The 27,333-nt window shown below is 40.0% G+C and overlaps 1 protein-coding gene across 1 annotated transcript; it reads right to left on the bottom strand.

Annotated features, from left to right (window-relative positions):
* Window positions 1-16,920: 16,920 nt before the first annotated feature.
* On the bottom strand, window positions 16,921-27,017 carry slc22a6 (solute carrier family 22 (organic anion transporter), member 6). Its single transcript, XM_002937494.3, has 10 exons — window positions 26,515-27,017; window positions 25,243-25,346; window positions 23,550-23,704; window positions 23,233-23,401; window positions 22,376-22,499; window positions 21,794-21,912; window positions 21,431-21,645; window positions 20,803-20,911; window positions 18,948-19,148; window positions 16,921-17,443 (listed from the first exon to the last, which is right to left on the bottom strand). Exons 1-10 carry the CDS (start codon window positions 26,887-26,889, stop codon window positions 17,356-17,358), a joined length of 1,659 nt encoding a protein of 552 aa, XP_002937540.1. The 5' UTR covers window positions 26,890-27,017; the 3' UTR covers window positions 16,921-17,355.
* Between the last annotated feature and the right edge of the window lie 316 nt (window positions 27,018-27,333).

Raw genomic sequence — 27,333 nt, 5'->3', positions numbered from 1 at the left:
AAAGTGCCAGCACAAAAGTTTAGAGTGGTGCTAATAGAATTGTGTTGGCAATTGTAAAGTGGCACATAGGGCAACCATAGGGAAGCCTGTAGGCAAGATGGTACTTCTGCACTAAAAGAGTACAAAACAGGTACAGAGCAGAGCACAAGCTGACAGTAAAGCTGGCCATACACGGGCAGATGTCGCCAAGCGAGCGGATCTTCACCCGATATCCCCACCTACGGGTGGGCGATATCGGGTAGCAAGTAGGGGCCAAACGATCAGATTACATTTGCGGCAATGGGGCAGTCGGTTTGGGGACTGCATCAACGAGCCGATGCGGTCCCCGATCTGACTGGATTTTCTAACCTGGCCGATCGATATCTGACCAATTTTAGGCCAGATGTCGGTCGGCCAGGGCCCTCGTTTTTGTCCCTACACGGGCCTATAAGCTGCCGAGTCGGTCCAAGGGACCGATATCGGCAGCTTCTATCGGCCCGTGTATGGGGGCCTTAAACTGGTTCTAAGACAAAATATATCCGACTTGGATAGCCACATTAGTAGAATCCTTATCCGGCTTGGATAGCCACATTAGTGGAGTTGTTGCACTTTGCCCACTTGTACCAACACATAATGGTGCACCAACCACTCACCATGATCCTATGATCATTTGTAAGTGTTAGTTTTGATGACCAAGGTACTCTGGGTATTTCAGTCCGATAAGTGGGGTGAAGACATGCTAATCTAAAATAAAGGATAAAGCCAAAAAAGAAATGCAAAATTGCTGAAAGTGCACATCTATATTTCTAAGTACCATTTCCTAAGAAATACCCGTAACCATGACAGGTGTACAGCAGATGACAGCTGTCATTTTTTTCAGTTATTCCTTTATTGTTGTGTTTTACTTTATAACTAATAAATTTCATGTCTTCCTCCTTAGGCCCTGCTGGGGAAATGAAATAATACCTGCAAAGTTTGCTCACTCTCCAGTTACCCACAGCAACCAATAAGCAGTGAGAATTTATTAGGTTTTTATTTAAAAGCAAACATCTAATGTGTTGCTATGGACTACAACACTGGCAGCAAGTATTTGGTGAATCTCTGTTTATTCATGTGCCTGTTTGCATGTCCCCAAATGAAAACTTATTATTAAACTTTATGGATATAGAACTGACCTATTCTACAGCCCTTTACAGAGATTATACATTATTAACACCAGTCCCTGCCACGGTGGAGCTTACAGTTCCAATCACATTGACTATGGTCAGTCTTGTCAGGAGATGAATAACCTGCCTTTTTGCTTTTGAATTGTGGGAGAAGACCTTCTCCCCAAACTCCTTGCAGATAGGGTTGGAATCAAACCCATGATCCAATGTTTTTTTTTTACAATGTATCTACTTGATATTTCTCTATAATTCTACCTCTAAAATTCATTCTCATAGCTGCATCCTTTTATATATCCCCATAGTATCTGCATTTACAGTGTATATATGGACACAATAGACACATTTAATCCTTTAGTTTCTATACCCTGCAGAGTGAGTACCAATTGCTTCATAGTATATGTAATTGGCTGCTATATGCAGGGCTTACAATTCTCAGGATTTGTGTATATTGATGGGGAACAAGCAAGATGAGATATTCTAAAACAGACATTCTTAACCTATGGGGCCCCAGCTTTAGGGGATGGCTCTTCATAAGAAATAATTATTTAGGATTATTCTTCATACTCTTAATAAATAGTAATAAACCAGGGCACAGAACTGGTTCTAAGTTGAAATTTGGGTCAGAGAGATCTAGAACAGTAATGCGAAATTCCTTAATATCCAAACCCGGAGAAAATCCTGACCTACCTGCCCATGTGCATCAGCATAATTCTGGGCAAAGCCTTGCAACATAAAGCTCAAACGCATCCACTATTGAATCATTGATTCTGCAATGGATTACTCATTGCCCATCTAATATCAATCTTGGATTTTAAAAGGGCCTCACGCTTCCAAGCTTTCCAAGATGCCACACTCAGCATTTCCTCTTGTCTTTCTTCTTGCTGCAGTTAACTCCTCAACAATTAACCAGCCTTGAAGATGTCATGGTGAATCAGCATTTGAGCAATGGGGTCAAAAGTATCACCATGATGGTGTTAAAATTAAGCCCAATCAAGTGCAGTGCGGGGGTACTGTAAGGGGAGGGTTATGTAGGTGTATTGCTGTCTGTTTAATTCTACGTACAGCATTATAGGGTTTTGTGATTACTTCAGCGGTCATAAAATATATGAGCATAAAATATATGAGCACTGCAAGGCACAATGATTCAAACTTAAAGGAGAAGGAAAGGCTACCAAAGAGTTAATCTCAAGCTGCAGGCATACCTTCAGCTGTCTCAATAGTGCCCTTAAGTCTCCCCATATTGCGATCGTTCAGATGATCAAAAGCCAAATGTGAAAAAAACCGCTGAGCTGGGTAAAGAGGATTCCCATAATGCATCGCTCCTGCACATGACCAGGACTGTAGGCGGCGCATGCGCATGTCTCTCTTCAGTGAGTGCGCACAAGCAGGCGCTCCCCTTCCATCAGACCCTCTGAGCTCAGCCGGACACAGAAGGAGCAGGCGAGTTCTGGGGGGAGCAGGGAGTGGGGGGGGGAGCAGGGAGCGGGGGGGGAGCAGGGAGCATGGGGGGGGAGTGCGCGGCAGGGAGGATGCTGGACGATGCTGGGGGGAGCTGGAGGATGCACATTTAGGTGCACTGCGCCATGTCAAAAGAGCTGGAGGATGCACATTTAGGTGCACTGCGCCATGTCAAAAGATCCAAGATGGCGGCCGTGACAGAGTGCGAATAGAGCAAAGTTCAAAGGCACATTATTTTATTTTAAAAAAGAAAGTTGGCAATCTGCTACAGCCAAGGGGGCTCTACAATATATTAAGGGCTGTAGTAGAAGCCTTTCCTTGTTCTTTAAGTGCCTTGCTTTAAACACTGCTGGCTCAGTCCATTCTTACCCCACAATGCTGCAGTTTAATATTGCCCTAGAAAGATGATGTTAGTTATAGCTTTTAGCCAGAGGGTCTTATGTGAAGGTCCAGGAATGCAGCCACAATGAGAACCAACACGCAGCCCATTGCTGTGCTCAGAACGACTTGGTGCTGCACCCTGGCAGTGCTGTCAAAATGATTGTTAATTACAGGACTGTTTAAATAAATGGGCAAGGAGGCAATAGCCAAGGGGCTACCATCAGACCTTTCATCTGCTGTAACTTTTGACTGCATAATCCCCTATAAATGGCAGAGCCTTCATATTAACCAGCTCAACATTTACATTTTATTGAAGAAATGTTTTTATTAATATTTTTAATAAACAGTCATCACAATTTATCTCTTCCCACCACCGTTGGTACTGGCTGGCAAGCCCAGACCTCATGTTTATTTTATTAAGCACAGACTTTTTCTATATTTCCTGCTTTATGGTATTCAAGTTCCTCTGACTCAACCGACTATTAGAAATTTATTGGAGCAGTTGTTGGGGCCCACCAGTGAGATCCTCACTGGTATTTTAAAGGAGTTCATCATCTTCATCTTTAAATAAACTGTTAGTATGTTGCAGAGAGTACTATTCTGAAACAATTTGCAATCGGTCTTTATTTTTTTTTTATTATTTGTGGTTTTTGAATTATTTAGATTTTTATTCAGCAACTCTTCAGTTTGCAATTTTAGCAGCCATATGGTTGCTAGGGTCCAAATTACCCTAGAAACCAGGCAGGGGTTTGAATAGAAAAGTAGAATATAAATAGTAGTGGGTCTGAATAGAAAGATAAGTAAAAAAATAAGAATAAGAGTAAAATTGTAGCCTCGCAGAGCAATGGTTTTTGGGTGTTGGAGTCAGTGAGCCTGTTTTTAAAGCTGAATAGAGTCAGAAGAGGCTAATAATAACAAATACAAAAAGAAGACCAATTGAAAAGTTGCTAAAGTCTGGCTATTATACAACATAGTAAAGGTTGTACCAAGACCCAGAGCTTAGTGAAGAGTATTTAAAGACACAAACTGCAAATTCTGCATACCATGCTAATATTTCTATCAAAAACAAAGTGATAAACAAAGCAAGAATTCTCAGGAATCCACTTATATTGGGACTTGGTTTTACTAAGTGATAAACCTAAGGTTCTACTTGGTGCCTGCAATATTTTGACCTTCCCATAACTCCTGGCCTCTTTGCTTGATGGTCAGACTTATCTGTCATACAGATCCTGCTTGTTGGCTGTCCAACCTGAGCTGTTCTAGAATCTGCTTCTAGGTTCCAATTCCTGTGCTCTCTGTATGTATGAGAGAATGTTAGAGTAGAACATGTGCTGAGTCTTTTCACTCTTGTTTTTCCAATGGAACCCCAGAGATCTTCTTGCCTCACTGCTACCAATTGTCCCTATACACAATTTCAGCATACAGTATGCATCTAAAGTGAATACTATTGCTTGCTATAGCTGTAGTCTATAGATATCAAATGCCTGTTTCATAAGGGATCCTCACATAATTTGGATCCCCATATTTCAGTCTGCTACAAATCATATGAACATTAAATAAACCCAATAGGATTGTTTTTACATCAATATGGATCCATGCAGCTTAGTTACCATAAAGCACAAGCTACTGTTTTATTATTACAGAGAAAGATGAAAACATTTAAAAAAATACAATGATTTGCTTAAAGTTGTCTCTATGGGACATGACCTCAGGGCCATTTTAATAAATGAGCGAAAGGGGCAGTTCACTAGCACACCTTTTATCTGGGATACTGTTTGGAAGAAGCATTCTGAGGAGATCGTAGACCCTTTTAATCATTTTAATCAACTGGAAGAGCCCTGCAGTATGGTTATTTTAATGGGTTGTTTTTTTTCTTGAGGCTTCAACATTTTGTCACTTTTCTGCACCAAGGGCTGTTGGTTGAGGGAAGCAAACCTGGGGATCATGTCTACTTCAGTAAGCGCAGACCATTTCTTCACTGCCTGCCTTACTGTATTGAACTTCATGTGCTTGAGGGTTATTCTATCCCTACTTTTGCCCAGGTCGCTGGTACCTTTAAGCAGCCCTGCATGGCATTCTTGTAATTCTGAGCTTTCTGTTGAAGGAATTATTTATCTCCCTCAGATGACATGCACTCTTTTTCCTGCACATACCAAACAATGTACAACCCGGATTCCAAAAAAGTTGGGACACTAAACAAATTGTGAATAAAAACTGAACGCAATGATGTGGAGGAGCCAACTTCTAATATTTTATTCAGAATAGAACATAAATCACGGGACAAAAGTTTAAACTGAGAAAATGTACCATTTTAAGGGAAAATATGTTGATTCAGAATTTCATGGTGTCAACAAATCCCAAAAAAGTTGGGACAAGGCCATTTTCACCACTGTGTGGCATCTCCCCTTCTTCTTACAACACTCAACAGACGTCTGGGGACCGAGGAGACCAGTTTCTCAAGTTTAGGAATAGGAATGCTCTCCCATTCTTGTCTAATACAGGCCTCTAACTGTTCAATCGTCTTGGGCCTTCTTTGTCGCACATTCCTCTTTATGATGCGCCAAATGTTCTCTATAGGTGAAAGATCTGGACTGCAGACTGGCCATTTCAGTACCCGGATCCTTCTCCTACGCAGCCATGATGTTGTGATTGATGCAGAATGTGGTCTGGCATTATCTTGTTGAAAAATGCAGGGTCTTCCCTGAAAGAGATGACATCTGGATGGGAGCATATGTTGTTCTAGAACCTGAATATATTTTTCTGCATTGATGCTGCCTTTCCAGACATGCAAGCTGCCCATGCCACACGCACTCATGCAACCCCATACCATCAGAGATGCAGGCTTCTGAACTGAGCGTTGATAACAACTTGGGTTGTCCTTGTCCTCTTTGGTCCGGATGACATGGCGTCCCAGATTTCCAAAAAGAACTTTGAATCGTGACTCATCAGACCACAGAACAGTCTTCCATTTTGCCACACTCCATTTTAAATGATCCCTGGCCCAGTGAAAATGCCTGAGCTTGTGGATCTTGCTTAGAAATGGCTTCTTCTTTGCACTGTAGAGTTTCAGCTGGCAACGGCGGATGGCACGGTGGATTGTGTTCACTGACAATGGTTTCTGGAAGTATTCCTGAGCCCATTCTGTGATTTCCTTTACAGTAGCATTCCTGTTTGTGGTGCAGTGTCGTTTAAGGGCCCGGAGATCACGGGCATTCAGTATGGTTTTACAGCCTTGACCCTTACGCACAGAGATTGTTCCAGATTCTCTGAATCTTCGGATGATGTTATGCACAGTTGATGATGATAGATGCAAAATCTTTGCAATTTTTCGCTGGGTAACACCTTTCTGATATTGCTCCACTATCTTTCTGTGCAACATTGTGGGAATTGGTGATCCTCTACCCATCTTGGCTTCTGAGAGGCACTGCCACTCTGAGAAGCTCTTTTTATACCCAATCATAATTGACCTAATTAGTGTTATTTGGTCTTCCAGCTCTTCGTTATGCTCAAATTTACTTTTTCCAGTCTCTTATTGCTACTTGTCCCAACTTTTTTGGGATTTGTTGACACCATGAAATTCTGAATCAACATATTTTTCCCTTAAAATGGTACATTTTCTCAGTTTAAACTTTTGTTCCGTGATTTATGTTCTATTCTGAATAAAATATTAGAAGTTGGCACCTCCACATCATTGCGTTCAATTTTTATTCACAATTTGTTTAGTGTCCCAACTTTTTTGGAATCCGGTTTGTATATGCCCAACTAGAAGAATGCAGCCAGAAGGTATAATAGACATACAAGAAAGGGCTTCACAATGTTGAGGAGTAACATATATATGAATTATATTTTAACCCCACCTGAACACAAACAGCTTCTGAGCAACTGTTGTTGAACAATATATTCAGGTATGGGATCCCGTTATCCAGAAAGTTCCAAATTACGGAAAGGCCATCTCCCATAGACTCCATTATAAGATCATTCTAATTTTTGAAAATGATTCCCTTTTTCTCAGTAATAATAAAACAGTACCTTGTACTTGATTCCAGCTAAGATATAATTAATCCTTATTGGAGGCAAAACAATCCTGTTGGGTTTAAATGGTGTTAAGGCATGGAGATCCAAATTACGGAAAGATCCTATATCCAGAAAGCCCCGGCTCCCGAGCATTCTGGATAATTGGTCCTATACCTGTACTGTTCAGGCCCTTGCAATTTATGGCAAACCTGCTAAGATTATTCTCCCATCCACTGGTAGGGATCCATTCTAAATGAAAATGTAGAGGAAGAGGAAAAGAACATCTTATTCAGGTTTGTAGCCTTCAAGTCTGTGTAGCTGGAGGTTTATCTCTGGGGCTTTTTTATAATGTACTTTACCTGTATATCCTAGTGTTATTCTGCAGGGGGCTCTCAAATTAAGGCTTGGTGTAGCTTGGTGAAAAATAGTTTTAGGTGGATAAAGGACAGTACTGAGTACTGAAAAAAAAGAATTGTGTCTTGCAAGCTGTCTGACAAATCAAATTCCCCAATTGCCCAAAAATAAAAATGAATGAGACTTTCCATGCAGGGCAGACCCTACAGGCATGACAGCTATAGCAGATGTCTTCCCCGGTGGGATACAAGAAATCCCTTCCCCCATGGCTGGTGTTAGCACTAATGGTCAGATTTCTTGTTTTCTTTTCCCTTTTTTTACCCTTTTTTCCTATTGCCCACCTTTCCAGGCCAATGCTGCCTGTGACCCAGCTGCCAGAAGGAAAGTGGGTAACTGAATAATTATCTTTACAGGCTTTAATGAAAAGAAATATGTTAAAACCCCGTAGTACAGCAGATTCTGTGACAGACATGTAATGAAGAGGAAGGATGTCATAAGAGTTGCTAGTGTAAGATTTAATATAATATTAATAATATAATATACAGTTTGGTCATTTCCCTATGGTACCAAACTGTAAATTATATCCTTATAAATGGTGCTTAGTGAGGTCATCAGTTATAATCGGAGCTTAGTGATGTAATATCTGTCACATGACTCACTAAAAATTGTATATTATAAAAAAGTATCCCCTGTTGTGATATATGTGGATATTAGAAGTCCTTGTGACTTATAATATCCCTATATTTTACAATAGGGGGCACTTTGTTTACTATATTATTCACCCCTCTTGCTAGGGTAACAGTTCTTTTCAGAAGCAGGCAATTAGTGTATATAAAAGGGAATATATTGAATAATAAATCAAGCAATTATTACAACTAAGTCATTATTTATTCTAAAACAATATTTACACTATTTACAGTTAGACATTAATTATACAGTCTGCATTATTGTTACCACCAGTGTAACAGAATAAAGGTCAGCTTCTCTCATCCCATCATGGCTTCCCTCTGCTCTCCAGGCCTCACATGCTATCTTGTCACAGGTTGTTCCCTCCGTATTCACAGGCTCCTCTCTTCATAGGCTGCTCCCCCCTCACTGCTGTCTAGGCCACATTTATACACCTATTAGCAACTGCCCCTACAGATAATATCCCAACTGATCAGATGGGGGTTGAAAATAAAAACACACCTTGCCAATTGTTCAATTAGTGTTGAGTGAGTTTTCACATACTGCCCAACTGCCATTCACAGGATACCCCATTGATATGTATAATATAATATAATATAATTAATTAAATAATATAATATTATTTAATGTTGGGTTTAATTGTAAGCTACCTGGAAAACTGGTTTTCTAGAAGGCATACATTACCCATAAGACATGGTGGATATAAAACCACACATACATATAAAAATAATGTAAAACCAAGATGTTGATTTCTAGAAACCATCAGTAATGCATGGATAGCAATAGAAAGTTTAGGTAAATGTGTAGCTCCCTGTCAGTAAAGCCACACTTACATACCATACCTACATAGCTGCATCTAATGGTTTCAGTAGAGGTTCATAGGGCCTGTCCTCCTTTCCTTCACATTTAAACACCAATGCACCTAATTACCAACACTTCCTCAATACTGCACGCTCTTACATCCTTTTATATTACTCATTCCCCTTGTGGGGAAATATCTAGTTCATTGTGCTCCTGGCTGGGTCCCTCCCTCATTTCCCATGATCTGCTAATGATTAGGATCTTCGGACTCCTTGTATTAGCACCACTGCCTGTAAGTTTTCATAGCTAATATAAGAGATATTCCAGAAAATTATGATACGCAAATTTTGTTTTTATTTATACGTATGTTATCTGTCTGTCCATGTATATACATATCTTGCACATATCTTGTGTTGATGTGATGTGATCAGCCATAATCATAGGGATGTCACTTGACGTGTCACACGAGTCTGCATAGTTGGAAGTTATAACAAAAATATTAGCCAGTTGTTTTTATGGCTTGCATTACCAATATATATTCACTTATATGTACATACCCACATATAACACACACACACACATATATATATATGCATGTGAATTTATGTATAAATATAAATATTATAAAGATAATATTACAACAGGTAGTAGATTATTGACTCAATTTCCTATTTCCTATTAAATACCTCTTAGTTTCCAGGTTCTTCTTTGGGCTTTCGCCATCCTGTGTGTTTACTGGCAATGAGTGGCATGGCACGAGCATAGGATTCCGTGAGTGAAAGGGTTACCCACATTGTAGACTTTGGAAAGGGAAGTTGGCAGCCATGCTGCAATTGTGCTTGCCTTTCCTCTGGGTTAACATACAGGGTTTTACAAAGCATGAAGTCAGTTAGGGGTGGAATGTGAGATTAAGGCTATTATGATATAGTTCTAGGTTCTGCTTTAGCTACATTTTGGTAGGAATCTGAGGGCTGCACCAACAGATAGTTTATATGATATTAAGTGGCCTACTACAAAATCCTACTAAACTGGAATATATATATATATATATATGTTCCAGTTTAGTAAGATTTTGTATAGTAGGCCACTTAATATCATATAAACTATCTGTTAGTGCAGCCCTACAGCAGCAGATTCCTATCAAAATCTAAAATCAGTAAATATTGCCACCATTTTGTGACAGGAAATAATGAAGCTCTAACTGTAACAGGAAGTAGTGTGGGAGTAAAAGACAGAACTCTGTCCATTAATTGGCTGATGGGGCCTAGCATGTATGTTACATAGTTACATAGGGTTGAAAAAAAGACCAGTGTCCATCAAGTTCAACCCATCCAAGTAAACCCAGCACACCTAACCCACACCTACCAATCTATACAAACACATACATAAACTATATATACAACCACTAATACTAACTGTAGATATTAGTATCACAATAGCCTTGGATATTCTGATTGTTCAAGAACTCATCCAGGCCCCTCTTATAGGCATTAACAGAATCTGCCATTACCACATCTCTAGGAAGGGCATTCCCCAACCTCACTGCCCTCACCGTGAAAACCCCCCCTACGCTGCTTCAAATGGAAGCTCCGTTCCTCTAATCTATAGGGGTGACCCCTGGTGCGTTGATTGTTTTTATGGGAAAAAAGAACATCCCCCAACTGCCTATAATCCCCTCTAATGTACTTGTACAGAGTAATCATGTCCCCTCACAAGCGCCTCTTTTCCAGAGAAAACAACCCCAACCTCGACAGTCTAACCTCATAGTTTAAATCTTCCATCCCCTTTACCAGTTTAGTTGCAGTCTCTGCACTCTCTCCAGCTCATTAATATCCTTCTTAAGGACTGGAGCCCAAAACTGCACTGCATACTCAAGGTGAGGCCTTACCAGGGACCTATAAAGGGGCAAAATTAATTTTCATCCCTTGAGTCAATGCCCTTTTTTATACAAGACAGCACTTTATTTGCTTTAGTAGCCACAGAATGACACTGCCTGGAATTAGACAACTTGTTATCTACAAAAACCCCTAGATCCTTCTCCATTAAGGAAACCCCCAACACACTACCATTCAGTAGATAGTTTGCGTTTATATTATTTCTACCAAAATGCATAACTTCGCACTTATCAACATTGAACCTCATTTTCCAGTTTGCTGCCCAGTTATCTAATTTTGTCAAATCGCTCTGCAAAGCGGCAGCATCCTGCATGGAACTTATAGTTTTGCACAATTTAGTGTCATCAGCAAAAATAGAAACAGTACTGTCTATGCCCACCTCCAGGTCATTAATAAACAAGTTAAAAAGCAAAGGACCAAGGACTGACCCCTGCGGTACTCCACTAACCACACTGGTCCAATTAGAAAATGTTCCATTTCCCACCACTCTTTGTACTCTATCCTTCAGCCAGTTCTCTATCCAATTACAAATATTATGTTCTAGGCCAATATTCCTTAATTTGATCATTAACCTTCTGTGAGGTACTGTATCAAACGCTTTAGCAAAGTCCAAGTAGATGACATCAACTGCCATTCCAGCATCGAGGTTCCTTGGTTGGTTTGTGTGCACTATGAATCATATGATCCCAGCGGGTGGCCCTTAGTACTTAAAATGGCAATTTTCTATTTAGGATTACCCAATGGCACAAACTACTAAAAAGAAAATTTTTATGAATATGGTTAATTTAGATGAAACAGGGTTTTACATATGAGCTATATTTTTATAGAGTCCTATATTGATAGGGAGCATAGTTTTCCCTTAAAGCAGTAGCCATACAGCAGCACTGGCATTGCTCATTTAATAGGATAAATAGACAACTCAACAATTCTTCTTAAAGCTGGATTCAGGGTCAGGAGTACTAGGGGGAGAAAGAAGAGGCAACGGTCAGAAGAAGACCTCTTTGTCTACCTCTTATCTTCCCACTGCCCCCAAGTCTCCCCACAGATCACATTACTCCCCCTCCCCATCTTCAGTGTGAATGTGTGCGGTTATTCGCGCATGTGTGACGGGCAGGGTTGGAATGGTGCTGACCCGGTGCTGTTTAGGGTACAGAGGGCATTTGCCTTGGACTTGGGGGTAAATACAAGCAGATTATTACATAACAGTTATTGCCTACATACTGCATACAGCAGGATATCCAACCTCCAGCTGTAGATAAAATGCAGTATGTAGCTGGGGATGCTGAGAGTTGTAGTTCAGCAAACAGATGGAGGGTATGTAGGTTTGACATGATTTATTTATTTCTCCCACTCTGTCCAGCCCACCCCCCTCTTTACTTTTTAACAGGAAACCTTTGCTGATAAGTTGACACTATTCCTGTTTTGCAAAGATCCTAATTGTTTTTTCTGGCTGGGCACATAAACATTGTTGGCTGTGCTTACTGATGTGTGCTGAAAGTATCACTGTTTCTACATGGAAATGGAAAGCTTGGCTGCAATAGCGCTTTGGCATATTAAACATTACATGGCTTAACCGTCATTTTTATTGTAATTCTCACAGCCACTTCTGTAAGTTCTCCATCACCACAAGGCAAAATGCTCTGTCTTCATACGTAGGGTTTATTCTTCATTAATGTTCCCTTGCAGCGTCCATTGGAAAATGGATCTACTCTCTTTGTTTTTTAATACATATATTGACTTGCACCAGGGAAGTCTATTTCCTCTCTTATTTAGCTATAAACAGGGAAGAGGCTTAAGGTGGCCATACACAATAAGATTCACTCATTTGGTGAGATTGACAAACAAGGGCATCTTCCTCCCAATTTGCCCATCTGTGTGCCATATCAGGCTATAATGTTATTATTTGGCCCTAGGGCCAAACATTTGAACTAGAAGATGGGTATAAGAGCCATCAGAGCGAGGACCACATAAATGAGCCGGTGTGGCCCCCAATACGATGGGAAAATCTATTGACACCTGGCCAATTTTCGGCTAGATATCAGTTGGGGAAGCTTTCGGAGGTCCCCATACAGGGGTAGATAATTTGGCGAATCGATTGCAAGGACTCGAATTGGCATCTTAAATCTGTGTGTGTATGGCCACCTTTAGGAAGAAGTTTTACTATACAGACATTAGTAAAACTGAACTTTGAATGTTGATATACAATGCAGCACTATTAAAACTTGTAACCACAATGGAATTCATTAAGAGACAATAGGGTGCACTTTGCCCACTACGCAGGGCATTGTGCAAACAGCTGTTTCTGAGGGCAAAGATCTGCTCTTTGAATGTAGAGCAGCCTGTGTTAGGCCATGTAAATTCGAAAGGGGCAGGCGTAGGCACAAAGGCATCCTCCCTCCTGCCCCATACCTTGTGCATCAGGGCCCTGTCCTTTCTGTCTGCTCCAAGGCCAGCACTGAGGACAGGACTGGGGTCCGCCTTTATTGCCAATCAAAACAAATTTGTGGAAATTTCAAGAATTTTGTCCATTGTCCATGGAACTACCGTACATATAGTAGTTCTCAGAACTTTGTGAAACCTTTAAAATGTTCTATATTTTTATATGAATGTGACCTAAAATATTATCTGATTTCTAAACAAGTTCTAAAAGTAGATGAAGAAAACCTTCTTAAACAAATTAAACAAAAATTATTATATTTGGTCATGAAAAAATGATTCAATAACATATTTGCGTGTTCAAAAAACAGATGATGTTTTAGGTCACATTCATATAAAAATATAGAACATTTTAAACGGTTCACAAACTTTCAAGAACCACTGTATGCTGATAATAAAACCATCTTTATACCCAAACTCCTTGTATTGCCCTCATATACTTGTAATTATAAACTAGGTTAATCTAGGGCACAGTGATCCCCAAGTAGTAGCTTGTGAGTAACTTGTCAGTTGAGTATTTATAATTAATGAATGATTAAGGAATCCATAATATTCTATGGCACAACGACATTCCCTGTTTACCATCTTTATCATGTTTTGATTATTGTAAGGAATTACGGTATATATTATTTGTGTTACTGTACATTGGAAGGTGGCACAAACCACCAGGAAAAAGATTCCTTGTATGTTCATAGGTTGTTCTAGAAAGAAAACTAAAATCATGATTGATCATCTGGGTTAAGTGTTATCTACCTCCAATATTATATCTGAAAATATAGTCAGGTGGTTTATTTGAAAGACAATTTGCCTACGTGTGGGACCTCCCCCACAGACAAAAATTGGGCAGATATCTATCAGGCAGATTTAAAACCCCTGTTTGGTGGGGGAGTATATTGGCTCATTGGTGCGGTCCTCTCCCAACAGGATTGAATAGGCTAATCTGACCTTTGGTCCAAGATTAATCTGACCATTGGTCCAAGATGGTCCAGTATGGCGTGACACATAGGTGCCAATACTGGGGAAAGATCCACTTGCTTGGAGACCTTGTGAGTTTGATTGATCATATTTTATAGGGGGCAGATTATGTGCATTTTCAAATAACAGGATCAGCATGTTCCACCCCTAATTCTGATTCTGGTTGGAAATATTGTCCAGAAGTTTTTCTTTTTGTTTTCCAACATTTAGCAAAGAGAGGCAAGAGATACATTATATTTGTTTGGTCAGAAGTAAAGAACCCTCGCTCTGTGGATTCTGCCATATTTACTTCTACCAGTCATAAGGGCTCACTTACCAGCAGGAGCTCTACTCATTGGGTCAATAGGTATAGGGCCCCAATGCCCCATGTAGTGGGCAAAGTGCAAAATAATGACTGTGTGACTTTTTTTTTTATCCCAATTATCCCAATGTTTATTCCACATCAGCAGTGGTATCTGGGGGGCTTTTAGTTGTAACTATTAGGGCCGTGACAGATAGGGAGATTAGTCGCCAGCGACAAATCTCCCTTGTCGCGGGCGACTAATCTCCCCAAAATGCCATCCCACCAGCTACAATGTAAATCGCTGGTGGGATGGCATACGCGTCGTGGTGAAATGCCGAAATCGCCGAAGTTGCCTCGAGAGGAAACTTCGGCCATTTCGGCGCCGCGTATGCCATCCCACCAGCGATTAACATTCTAGCTGGTGGGATGGCATTTCAGGGATATTTGTCGCGGCCGACTAATTTCCCTGTCTGCCACGGCCCTTAAATTTTGACACTGGATCCAATGGGGACTGTAATTAAAGAAAGTTGTTAGCCATTCTTCCTCTACTGTACTGGGCTTGTGGTTGGTTCTTCCGGGATATACTGTATGTTTACCTGCAATATTTAAGATTTATGTGGCTGAATAAAATATTTATTCCAGTTCTATTGATTTTCCATGTTTTGCTCAATAGTTTTCATTATAAAACAGTAAAGTCTAAAACATTAAGTGACAAAATGCCAGTTTGAAGAATGAAGCAGGTGTTTGGGGATGCCATGCTCACTACATAATCCATGTGTTACAAATTACAATTTAAGATACAAGAGCCCTGAGTCCAGCCATTTATACTGCCCATAGAAGGAACACACATAAGATAAGGTTCAGTGGCTTTTTAACCTTTCCTTTTTTGTTGTCATCATATGTTAATATTAAAGATACCGGACTGGGGTAGAGGTTTATTTATCATGGGTTCTGTGTGATTCTGAGCAGGGCTGACTCAATAATCAGACAAAGGACCGAGAGGGCTTTTAAACCCTCCTACAAACACACGCTGTGCCAAGGCCCTGCAGAAGGGAGTACAGGGAGTTTATCCGTAGGGGTACAGCAAAGCTTTGGAAATGAAAAGGGGGGTTGTGCTTGCAGCTGGGCTCTACTACAGTAAAACTATAACACAGTACATAGCGATGTAACCAAGAATGCAGGAGTACCTTGAAACTGCCCATTAAATGCTTCATGGACAAATTCAAACTGCACTAACCAAATCTGCAGATTCACCCATAACACTAGCTTCCTAAGGTGACTTGGCTAATGAGCCTGTTCTTAAACTTTTTATCATCTATTTGGTTGAAATTAGTGATGTATTTATTAAGAATTTTATTAAGGAAAACTAAGGGCCCAGACAACACAGGACAGATCAGATGGCATAATGAGAAAAAAGAATGCAAATCCAAATTGCTCCAAGGGATGACAATTTGCCTTCTTCTGGTGGACCTTCTTTATACTTGTGGTGGACATTCACAAGGTTCTGGTGCTCACTTAAAGCTGTTGTTCACCTTCAATGTTGAGATTACATCACCAGGGGGTACAGCTGAGCCTTGTCCTTACTGGCTGCCATATTGCAGCCTGCGCGGCCTCCTACCACTCCCTAACTTGTGTGTCTGAATGATGGGTATGAGACGGAAGGAGGCGCCTATTTACTTTCCCCTGTCCACTATGGCTCCCACCTGGCCAATATTTGACCGGCCTAGTTGGAGCCAGTATTGCAAATTTACTATCAATGTAGTTGCCAGTAAATTTGTAATTACGGTACCCATTATCTCCTCAATTTCCAAAAACCTTTTACTGGTAAAACTTCCTTTTTAAACCCTACCTCTCCCATGGCTTACATTTTCCCAACACACCCATTTCCCCACCCCTGGTGATATATACCTGCCCATTCCCTGCCCCAGGGAATGGGCAGGTATGATATGTAATTTATTCTGCTATTGGTTAATGTATGTTCTTTTCATCCAATACAGTGCAGTGCAATTTGAAGGAAACTGGGTGCAGACAATCCATTCAATAATCTTCCAAGTTTCATAATAAAAAAGTCCTTGCTAAAGCCCAGGCAGTAGCAATGTGCCATAACTGTGAATTGGTGCAGGCCATGGAGCTACAATGCTCGACTGAACATAGTAACATAGTAACATAGTAAGTTGGGTTGAAAAAAGACATACGTCCATCACGTTAGGTGAAGGTATATTCTTCCCCAGCTTGAGTAATTCAGAGAGTAAACACATCGTGCAGCTAGCTATTTGATTTTACACTTTATTGCTTATATTTTATTCAGGCTCTGCCTGGCTATTGACTAGAATGAAACAGTGCCCCTGGTGGCAATTTATTGTGAAAACTAGTAAACTGCTTGCTTGGCTTTAGCAAGGAATAAAATGAAAAATGTAGCTCCTTTAAAGGTTGCAAAGATATCCCATTCTGAAGAGGTTTGTAGACAATATCTGACTCTAAAATGGAAGACTTCAACAACAGTTTGGTTTTTATAACAAGCATTTTATACAGTGGTAGTACATTATATCATCATACGGACGTTCTATCTTTGTAAAAAGAGAGCGAGGGGGTCAGTATAATGATACACAGAATATAAAGTACTAAATTATGGACAATTATGGCCTATGTATGTTGGGCCTCTCTCTAATATGCAGCAAACATCTTGTTTCGTAATGATGGCTATTTGTATTTTCTACCAGGTTAATTGAAGATATACTGTATTAGTCTCAATACAATGAAGCTGCATTCTCCTGATGGCAAGTATCACATTACAGAACCAGTCAGTGGTATAGTGATGCTGCAATGCTGTCTAGGACAACCGAAGGATCTAGGACTAGAGCTGAGGTTCTCATGGTTCTTCTGTGCTTCTGTGGCCTCCTGCTTTGAGAAGATGTAATGGATCCCTTTACACTTCAGTTTTCCAGTTGGCCAGCTCTGTTTCTTTCAAAGGCATCTTTGCACTGAGTTCGACATTCTTTTGTTTCTTATCAGAGCTACATAAATACAGAGATGATATAGAGTTGCTTACTAGAATTAAATGAAAAACTTCACCCAAATGCTAAAAAAAAAATTCAATTCTGTATAATGACATAAAGTAAATTCTAAACAAACTTCCAGTATACATCACTTTGGCATTTTAAGTGATTTTAAGTAAAGTTATTTGTAAAATGTAATTCCTATTTAAAGCATTATCTGTCTGTCCCTTGCTATTCCCTGCCTTCTCTCCTCCAGCCAAGACTTTTATTCCCACAATGCCTTGCGTGTTCTGTAAGTTTCTGTAAATTAAATTTGTCCAGCATTGGTTGCCAAGTCATCCCCAGTCATGGCCAGGGTTGGCCTGGCCCACCAGGACATCAGGAAAAATCACAGTGGGCCCCCGACCCTGTTAGGCCCTGATTGTGGGGTGGTGGCTGGGGGTGGAAGAGGAGAGTGGTAGGCCCTAGAGTCTGGTCTTGGCTTTTTTAAGTTGATATTTTACATGGTTAGAAGTGACTGCTAAGCCTTTTTTGGTGGCCCTCCATTTGACACTGAGAACTCAGCTTGGTAGTTTGAGGACTTTAAAATTGAAAGAAAATTGGAAGGGAGAGGGTGTGAAATAGAAGACTGTAGGGCTCATTTACTATTGCAGGACACAAGGACACACCCGGGACACAAGTTATGGATCACAGTTGCATTTATTTCTGGGTAAAGGCTGTGCTTTCCACCTTCCATTGCTGGAAGGAACCATGCAGGACAGGCAAAAGCCTATAGGGTTGATTCTCTAAGGTGCTCTAAAACGTGCGCTATTTATAGCATGCGTTAAAAATTTTATCACGTCTTATTTTTCATGATTCACAAAAAGGATATTTGCGTTAATTTAGACGCGATGCTATTTGCGTTATGTAAGTCGCGAAGACTATTTTCGAGCGGAATTTTACGCAATGTGCGCTAATTAATGCTACTAAAAACTAAATGAAAATGACCATTTCCCTGCAAACTGGCGGCTGCATCACTCTGGGGCCAACACAGACTTCAATAAATCCCACTGCAAAGTCCATATTGTGTTGCCAAAAGCTCATGAACTGTACTTTTCTATAATTACCGCCTGCCCCAAGTAGGTGTTAATTTTCGCACAGACTAATGCGATATTTAGCGCGTCTAAGTGTTTGTGAATCATGTGTTAGTGTTATTTCTGCTCGAGAATTAACGCAATGCGGTAAAATTAATGCATGCGGTTGCGCGCTATTTAACGCACACGATATGCGACTTAACACATGCGATAATACTTTAGCGAATTGCACGTTTTTTTTCCGTGTCAATTTTAACGCAAAAAAGCATGTGATAACACTTATCGACCTTTAGTGAACCCTTATGTGTTGCCCTAAGGCAGTTTTTCTGTAACAACAGACAGCTTGTCTTGTGTCTTGTGTTAAAATCTCCTTACTGTCTCTTTAATACTATAGACCAAATAATCAACAGCATGCATTCTCTAAATCAAAATTGAGAACTTTTTCTGACCTCTCAACATCTTCTATTGTCTCAGGCAGAGGGACCCCAAGTGTCTCTGGCAAAAAACACCCAGCAATTCCAGACAGTATGGGTAGACAGCCAAAAATAATTAGTGGCAGGGAGTGATAGATATCACCAGTCATCTGAGCAAGAGGAGCAATAATTCCTCCCAGCCGAGCCATCATTGTACCCAGTCCCATTCCCGACTGCCTGTAAAAGTAATAAAAGATATGATAACAAATTATAAGAAAAAACATATTAGTAGGTACAGTATACTGTAAGTGTTGGACGCATTTTTTTAAATGCATGGAACACATTTACATAGAAAGCAGTGCTGTATGCTCAATGTATCTGACCTCAAAGGTGAATTAATGGTCCAATAAGCATGAAAGTGAAAAGTAGGATATGCCTACCAACCATCATCTCAATCTTTTTTCTTTCTGCCTTTTTCCACCATTTATTTTTTCTTCTTTCTCCCCTATGCCACCTTTCTCTTTTCTTCTCTCTTTTTCTACTTCTTCTGTTTTCTCTTGGTCGAGACTAATAACTAATAAAGACTGATTTCTTATTTATTCTATAGGTTTGCCAGGTTTACATATGTGTCTTTTTTCTCTTGTTCTGTATACTCTGATTACACATTGAGCACCCTATAAGTGGGTTGTAGTGCGGGGCTTTCTTCTAACATTGGTCGAGAGAAAAGGCATTTTTCTGTATCATTCATTGGTGCATGAGAGGGGGACATGCAAGGTGACAGTTTAAGTAAATTAGGTAGCAAGTCACCCACTTGATCACATGCCCCTGCCTGGTCGTTTCCACGTCTCCCTGCCTGCTTGCTCTTAGGTAGGAGAGAGACTGGGATGGGGGATGTCTCTACAGCTATAGAAGAAGCAGAGCCTGTGGTCCAGGCCCCTCCACCGCAACCCTGGGCTCTGCTTCCACTATAGTTAAACCACTGCCCCTAAACCTTGCTCCGGGAACTCTGGGGCATTAGCTATGAATATAATTTCATAAAAGAGCCTGAAGCTGGATCCTCGTCAGCCCCATTACGTGCCTTGTATGAACTAACAGCAAGCACGTGTATCCAGCACTAAACAGAGATGTCATGGGTCCACTCTCCTATTTTTCCCTCCTCCCCTCACTCAACCTCTTTATTCTCCTAGTCTCTTTTCTTTACATACTATAATCTAGTCCTCTTTGTTCCCGTATAGAAATATAGATATAGAGAATGACCATGAAATAGGCCAAATGGTTAGGAGCAGATGGGTCGACTGACACCCAAGCCCACTGGGAGTTACCTGGCATCCAACACTGCACGTATCTTGTAATAAAAGCATCCTGTAGGTCAGCTAAAAGGAGTTATATGGTCAAGGTATGTGATATGTGACCTTATTTAGGTCCCACAGAAGAATCTTTCCGTTTCCTGCATTTTAGGATTCATTCCTTTAGAAATTAACACAACTCAAATACCTCTGGTCAGGTGTTACATACAGGAGGAATACACTTTTAAACTACTAACATATGGCATCTCCATTGAAGCCTGTTTACTACCCATATTGCTCATATGGTTGGAAATATACATATGGAAAGATTCATATTTTTGAGCAAAAATATTCTCCAAACTGATGTTTCTCTTTAATCTTGGTTCATGTTAGTGAGCCTTACTGATATGGCTTGAACAGGGCTGCATGTCTGTCTCTGCAGTGTAATAGATTTTTCATTCCCTCTGATAAGACTGATGAAACGGAACTGAGAGATTGGCCTTGTACTACACAATAGGCCATGGCCCTGAGCAGCATAATATTGAGGCCTGGAACATTCACTTACCACCTGTAACCTCACACTAATGAACAGAAGGCTTTTGTACCTGATCACTGTTGGGTATAGCTCTCCTGTGTATAGGAACAGACAGTTGAATGATGCAGCTAGGCATCCTTTTCCGAAAACAGCCATTGAGGTCCGCACTGTTTGATAGTCTAGGGGGAACACAATAATATAAGGAAATGGGGGCAGAGGCACAATAATACACGTACACATATAATGGAAATAAAGCTCAATTATAGATTAAAGCTACATGACAGTAGAAAATATAGGTTACAGCACAAGCTCAGGTACAAAGGCCGATGTATTTGTGCATAGAATCAGGTATAAAGCCTTGTGCAACTTTGTGAGCGTTTTCTCAAGCCATAAAAGGACTACTATGTATGCTTAATCTTGTTCATTAAACAGAATGCAGAAAATAGTTTATATCCCTTCCCTTCTACATCCCTTCTCTGCATACATACAACAGAGGTTATGTATTGCATTTCTTCCATCATTATTGAATATATACAGTATTTTGGAACCTGATTCTGGCTTGGTGGTTCCAGTCACGTAACACTTCCATAAATGTTTTCTTTTCTACCAAGCCTATAGCGACTATCGTTAATTTTAGACTGTTACGTACCTGTGTTAATTGGATTTGGTACTAACTAGAGAACATGCCCTGTCCTTACCTTGAGGTACACATATGTTGACTAAGATGGCAATACCAGCCAGGATTAGGGTGAGAGCTTGTAGGACACGTCTCCCAATGTAAGTCATCACAAAATAGGAAAAAAATTTTGCTGGAATGTCAACAGTGCCAAAAATGATCTGAATGATATAGATGCTGACACCAAAACTCTGCAAGTCCAATGCCAGCCCATAATAGGCAAAACTGGTTGAGAACCTAGAAGGAGCATGAGATGGGAGAGAAGCAATGAAGCACAATGAGACTTCTGTCTACAAATGCTTGTTTTCTTCATATTTGTATGTTTAGACAGTTCACTGCTTTTTAACTTAGAGTACCACTCACATAACTCACAGTGTGAACCTACCAAGTACATGAAATACAAAAGGATATTCGCCGGACTACAGGGGTCCTAACCAAATCCAACACAGAATAAGTAGAGTGTTTGGAAGCACTGATTTCTCTCTGCATACTCGACTTCAGGACCTGGATGTGGGAAAAAAAACAGATTTCTGAAAATACCATAGTTGGAGGCACTGCTGGTAAAAAGGTAACTGAAATAAATTAAAATTGTAGTTTTATTATCAATTGTAGGTACACCAATTAAAATGAAGTTTTTCCATTCAGATTTGTGAGCAATAAATATATCATATAAAATCAGCAAATGTTTGGTTGTTTCTCTTGAGTAGGAAGGGCAGGGGGAGGGACTAGAGTACAACAATCAGGTTAGAATGGGGTTATGAGGTTTAAATGAGGAGACTGATGTAAAGGAGCAAATGCATTTTTTAACTGGGTGACAAAGTGACATTAGCTTGTATAGCATGTTATCTCCACTACTACTTCAGATCTGACAATTCTAAGGGCACTGATACTGATTAAGGACAATGATATACTGGCATATCAACACGTACTAACAATATTATTTATTATTTATAATATGCATACATACCTCCACTGTGAGCTTTTCACCTGCCTCTTTCTTTCCATTAATCTTAGCAACTTTCTTCAGGGCTTTACAGGCTACTTCCGGTTTACCAGAAAGAACAAGCCACCGACCAGATTCTGGGATCCACCTAATCCATAGAAGGAAAGAAGGACTGATTCATTACAAATATGTTGCCTTTTTAAGAACAGTAGTGTGTCTCATTTGTAAAAAGTTGAGCAGGGTACCAAAAAACATCAGGCTCTTTGGGATGGGTCATTGCACTCCAGAATGGAGCTCTGTATTCATGAGGGCCTGGCAGGGTGTAGTACATTGGGCACCTTCTAGCTTGTGCATTATTCAAGGTGCTACAAAGCCATGTACCCAACTCCTGCTTAAAACAGGCATTACATACAGTGTTGCCTTGCAGTGGATTTCGAATCCGGCAAAAGTTGCAGAACACATAAAGCAAAGCCAGCACCCCCATCTCTGTTGGGGGGCAGAGAGAATGGGTCAGATTCTATTCAATGAGCAAATGTTATTTTATGGTTTATCAAGTGAAAGCAACAGTGAGATTTTTTTATTTTTTTTCTAACTGAGGCTTCATGGTAAAATCTAGAATTAAATTAGAAGAGCAAATTGAATCTGTCCCAATGTATCTAATATATATTAGGATTTTGCAGATAAGGAAATGTTTTCATGTATTATCTCTCTCTGCAACAGGTTGTAAAGACTGTATACAGCGATGTCATTTAGCCATGTGACCAATGACCAATTAATAGTTGTGGTGCAACTGTGGTTTATACAACACAAGTTAAGGATCAGTACAACAGTAGTTTAATCTAATGACAGATAGATAGTAGAAGCTAAAACATATATCTTACCATGAATACAAAAAGTAGAAGAAGAAAGGAAGGGAAGCTGCCAGTTGCAGCCAATGCCAGTCTCTGATCATAAATGCTAGTCCGACCAAGACCAGTTGTCCCATGGTGTAACAGTACCCAGTGGCAGTGCTAGTGAAAGCTCGGTTACCAGTGGGGATCCATTCTACAACTAGAAAGAAGTATAATGAGCATTCATTTATATAGCTGTGTTTTATATTGTTCAACATCACTAATTCGATCCAACCACATCCCAAAATCTTTGCTATGTTTTATTTCTATTAACATGTGAGCAACTGCCCAATGAAGGCCCCACTTACTCAAAGAGTAGGAGTTCAGCACAATCCCAGAGAGCGCAGTTCCTGTAAGGAAACGAAAGATGCAATACCAGATGTAGTTTGGAGAAAAGGCCGCGCAAATTCCAGTCACAGACATCTGTAGGTTTGACCAGATATTCAGTGGCCTGCGCCCAAACCTTGGAGAAATTCAAATATTAGTTTCTTTTGAGACAAAGTTGTGTATTTTGTGATATGACTTTCTAAAGTGAGTACTGCCCTTGAAAATGCTCTTTTTAAACCTTAGACTGCTCTAGAGCCTGTTTGAGGTACATACAGCAAATTACAGTATATATTTAGTTCAGTGTTTTGCCAGATTGTTGAAGGCTTTGGTGTTTGTTAATGGCACAGACAGGGAAGGCTTCAGGTATGATTCATTTTCCAAGGTTTAGGGATGCACTGAATCCACTATTTTGGGATTGGACCGAATCCCGAATTCTTCATGAAAGGTTTGTCAGAATACAGAACCATATCCTAATTTGCCAGTGGAAGGTTTAAAAAGAACCATAGAACCATGCGCTAAGCCTGTAGTAAAAGATGTTGCACTTCTGTGTTTATGTGACAATAAGTCACGTGATTTTAAGGTTTTGGATTCGGATCAACCAGGCACATGGATTCAGCCGAATCCTGACAAAAAAGGGTGAATCCTGAACTGAGTCCTGGATTGGGTGCATCCCTAGTAAGCTTAGACCAGTCCAAAAGGTTTCTAATGTTCTAATGTTGTTAAACACATGTGATTTGTAATTAATATGCATTAAATAAATGCATGACTACACCTAAAATATATTAAATCAGATATACAATATGATAAAAGTAGATTTATACACTGTCACATGATAGCCCCCCCTGTGTGACAAAAGACACTAAGGCTGCCTCTGATTTCATGCAGGCTAGGTGCATGCACATAGATTTTTGTACTCACTATTGAAGAATTAGAGAGAATATTGTGTAAAAACGCTAACCAAAATGCAGCATATCTATTACTTTTGAATTACTCGCTTTCTAATCCCAACCTGCTCTTGTAGTTCTAGAGTTGGGCAATGGGACCATCTGATTAGCCCTTAGGACAGTGATCCCCAACCAGTGGCTCGGGGGCAACTTGTTGCTCCCCAACCCCTTGGATGTTGCTCTCAGTGCCCCCAAACCAGGGAGTTATTTTTGGATTCCTGCCTTGGGGGCAAGTTTTGGTTGAATAAAAACAAGATTCCCTACCAAATAAAGCCCCCTGTAAGCTGATAGTGTGCATAGAAGCTGCCTAATAGCCAATCACAGCCCTTATTTGGCTCCTCCATGAACTTTTATTATGCTTGTGTTGCTCCCCAAGTCTTTTTAAATTTGACTGTGGCTCATGAGTAAGAAAGGTTGGGGATCCCTGCCTTAGGACCTTAAAATTATAAAAAAAAAACTGGCTGCTAATTTTAAAATGCAATCACCCAGTTGTGTATGTGACTCCATGCCTTGGTATACTCTAACCTACAGAACGGACAGAACCAGCTTTAATTTGCCAGAGAATGAAGAGGGTCTAAAGACCATAGGGGTCTTTTATTGTGATTTTGAAGGATTTAGTTTGATTTACACCACCCTGGTATTGATTTGAGACAAGCTGTTCTTGTCTTTGCATTCTAAAGTTCTTACAATGTGACTACTGCAACTTTTTTTCTACAAAGTAAAACCTTACTTATCTGATAGTCCGCCAAAGACAACAGAACCAACCAGCACCCCTGCCATGTAAATGGACTGAGCCACCTGTCTCATTCTGCGGTGGTTGCAGACCAGATCCCACTGCAAAAATAAGGGTAAAACAAAACTGTAAGGACTTCAGGGTAAGAAAGTAGGGTAGTTATATTATACAAAGACCAATTTTTTCATAAGGCAAACAATTTAAAGACTAAGGGGTTGATTTACTTACCCACGAACGGGTCGAATGGAGTCCGATTGCGTTTTTTTCGTAATGATCGGTACTTTGCGATTTTTTCGGATCCAATACGATTTTTGCGTAAAAACGCGAGTTTTCCTATCCATTACGAAAGTTGCGTAAAAAGTTGCGCATTTTGCGTAGCGTTAAAACTTACGCGAAAAGTTGCGCATTTTTCGCGTAAGTTTTAACGCTACGAAAAATGCGCAACTTTTTACGCAACTTTCGTAATGGATACGAAAAACTCGCGTTTTTACGCAAAAATCGTATTGGTAACGAAAAATTCGTACAGAATCCGAAAAAATCGCAAAACATACGAAAAAGTCGCAAAATGTTCGTTTTCAAGTCAGAACTTTTCCAATTTGGGTCGGATTCGTGGGTTAGTAAATCAGCCCCTAAGGGTTTGTGCAAGTACAACTATATAGTTTTGCACACTTGGAATTCTCTTAATTATCTCTTAATCAAACAATTGGGCTTGCAGAAACATTATTTATATATTTCCTTTTTACTGTGCCTTTGAGTGGAAGCTGCAATAGTGCCAGACTATAACATTAATACAGTATAGAGAGATAATAATACAGGTATGGGATCCCTTTATCTGGAAACCCAGTATCCAGAAAGCTCCGAATTACGGAAAGTCCGTCTCCCATAGACTCCATTTTAATCAAATAATTCTGAATTTTAAAAATGATTTCCTTTTTCTCTATAATAATAAAACAGAACCTTGTAATTGATTCGAACTAAGATATAAATAATCCTTATTGGATGCAAAACAATCCTATTGGGTTTAATTACTGTTTTATTGATTTTTTTTTTTTACTTAAGATATGGAGATCCAAATTACGGAAAGACCCCTTATCCGGAATACCCTTGGTCCTGAGCATCCTGGATAACAGGTCCTATACCTGTATAATAATGCTTCAGAGAAATATTTATGTTTTGGTAGAAGATCGGGTATACATATATTATGCATAGGCAGCAAACAGGAAAGAATATATGATATAATAATATATGATATAATAATATATTTCTCACCTGGGTAATAATAGTAGAAGCAAACTCACTATGATCATAGACCCAGCCATCTACACAAGTTTCTGTCTCCAACTCATCCACATTCTGGGTAAAGTTGTCCATGAGCAGGTGATATTGAGGTGTGGTGTACCTGAGACACTTTGAAAATTCTCCAGTAGGTTTCATGGGAACTAAGGCCCGAAGCCATGGTCCGGTAAAGTTAGTCTCCTCAAATGACCCATTGATTTGACAGCGGTGTCTCGGGATGGCGGCTGTGAAATTCTGCATGAGATTGTGACTGGCCAACATGAACACAGGCAGGGAAAGAAGAACAACATGAATTACCTGGTAACGTCCCATCCCTCCTATGGACTCAAGGATCTCCTGAAAAGCCATTTCTATAAATGCTGCTCTTCACAAATTATAGAGTATGTTCTACTGTTACACTTTGTTATACCATTGAGTCCCTTTAAAAACCTGTATGTTCCACTTCTATTCAGAGGTTTGGAATTGAAAGTTATGAAACATATGTATAGCTGGCATGGTGAGAAGGCATAGAGATTTATCAGTAGCGGAAATTTAGTTAAAGTGTTACCAGGGGACTGAAGAATTAACTTTGAAATGTTTAGCAAATGAGATCTAAAGTGCAAGGTTTGGTGATGATTAAAGAGTGAGAAGAGTTTATTGGAAAATGAGTGAGTGACCCCTGGCCTCATTCGAGGTGTTCATACAAAGTAATACAGAAAGATGATGAGTTTACCAATATCTTATAGTAGGCTCCCTATAAGTTAACCTTAAAATTAAATGTATTGGGTAGCAAAGGAGATTCTGCAAATGGTC

Source organism: Xenopus tropicalis, chromosome 4 (genome assembly GCF_000004195.4).
Source record: "Xenopus tropicalis strain Nigerian chromosome 4, UCB_Xtro_10.0, whole genome shotgun sequence".
In the NCBI taxonomy this organism is placed as follows: Eukaryota; Metazoa; Chordata; class Amphibia; order Anura; family Pipidae; genus Xenopus; species Xenopus tropicalis.
The sequence above is the reverse complement of the archived record's forward strand: the minus strand, read 5'-3'. Positions and strand labels throughout refer to the sequence as shown.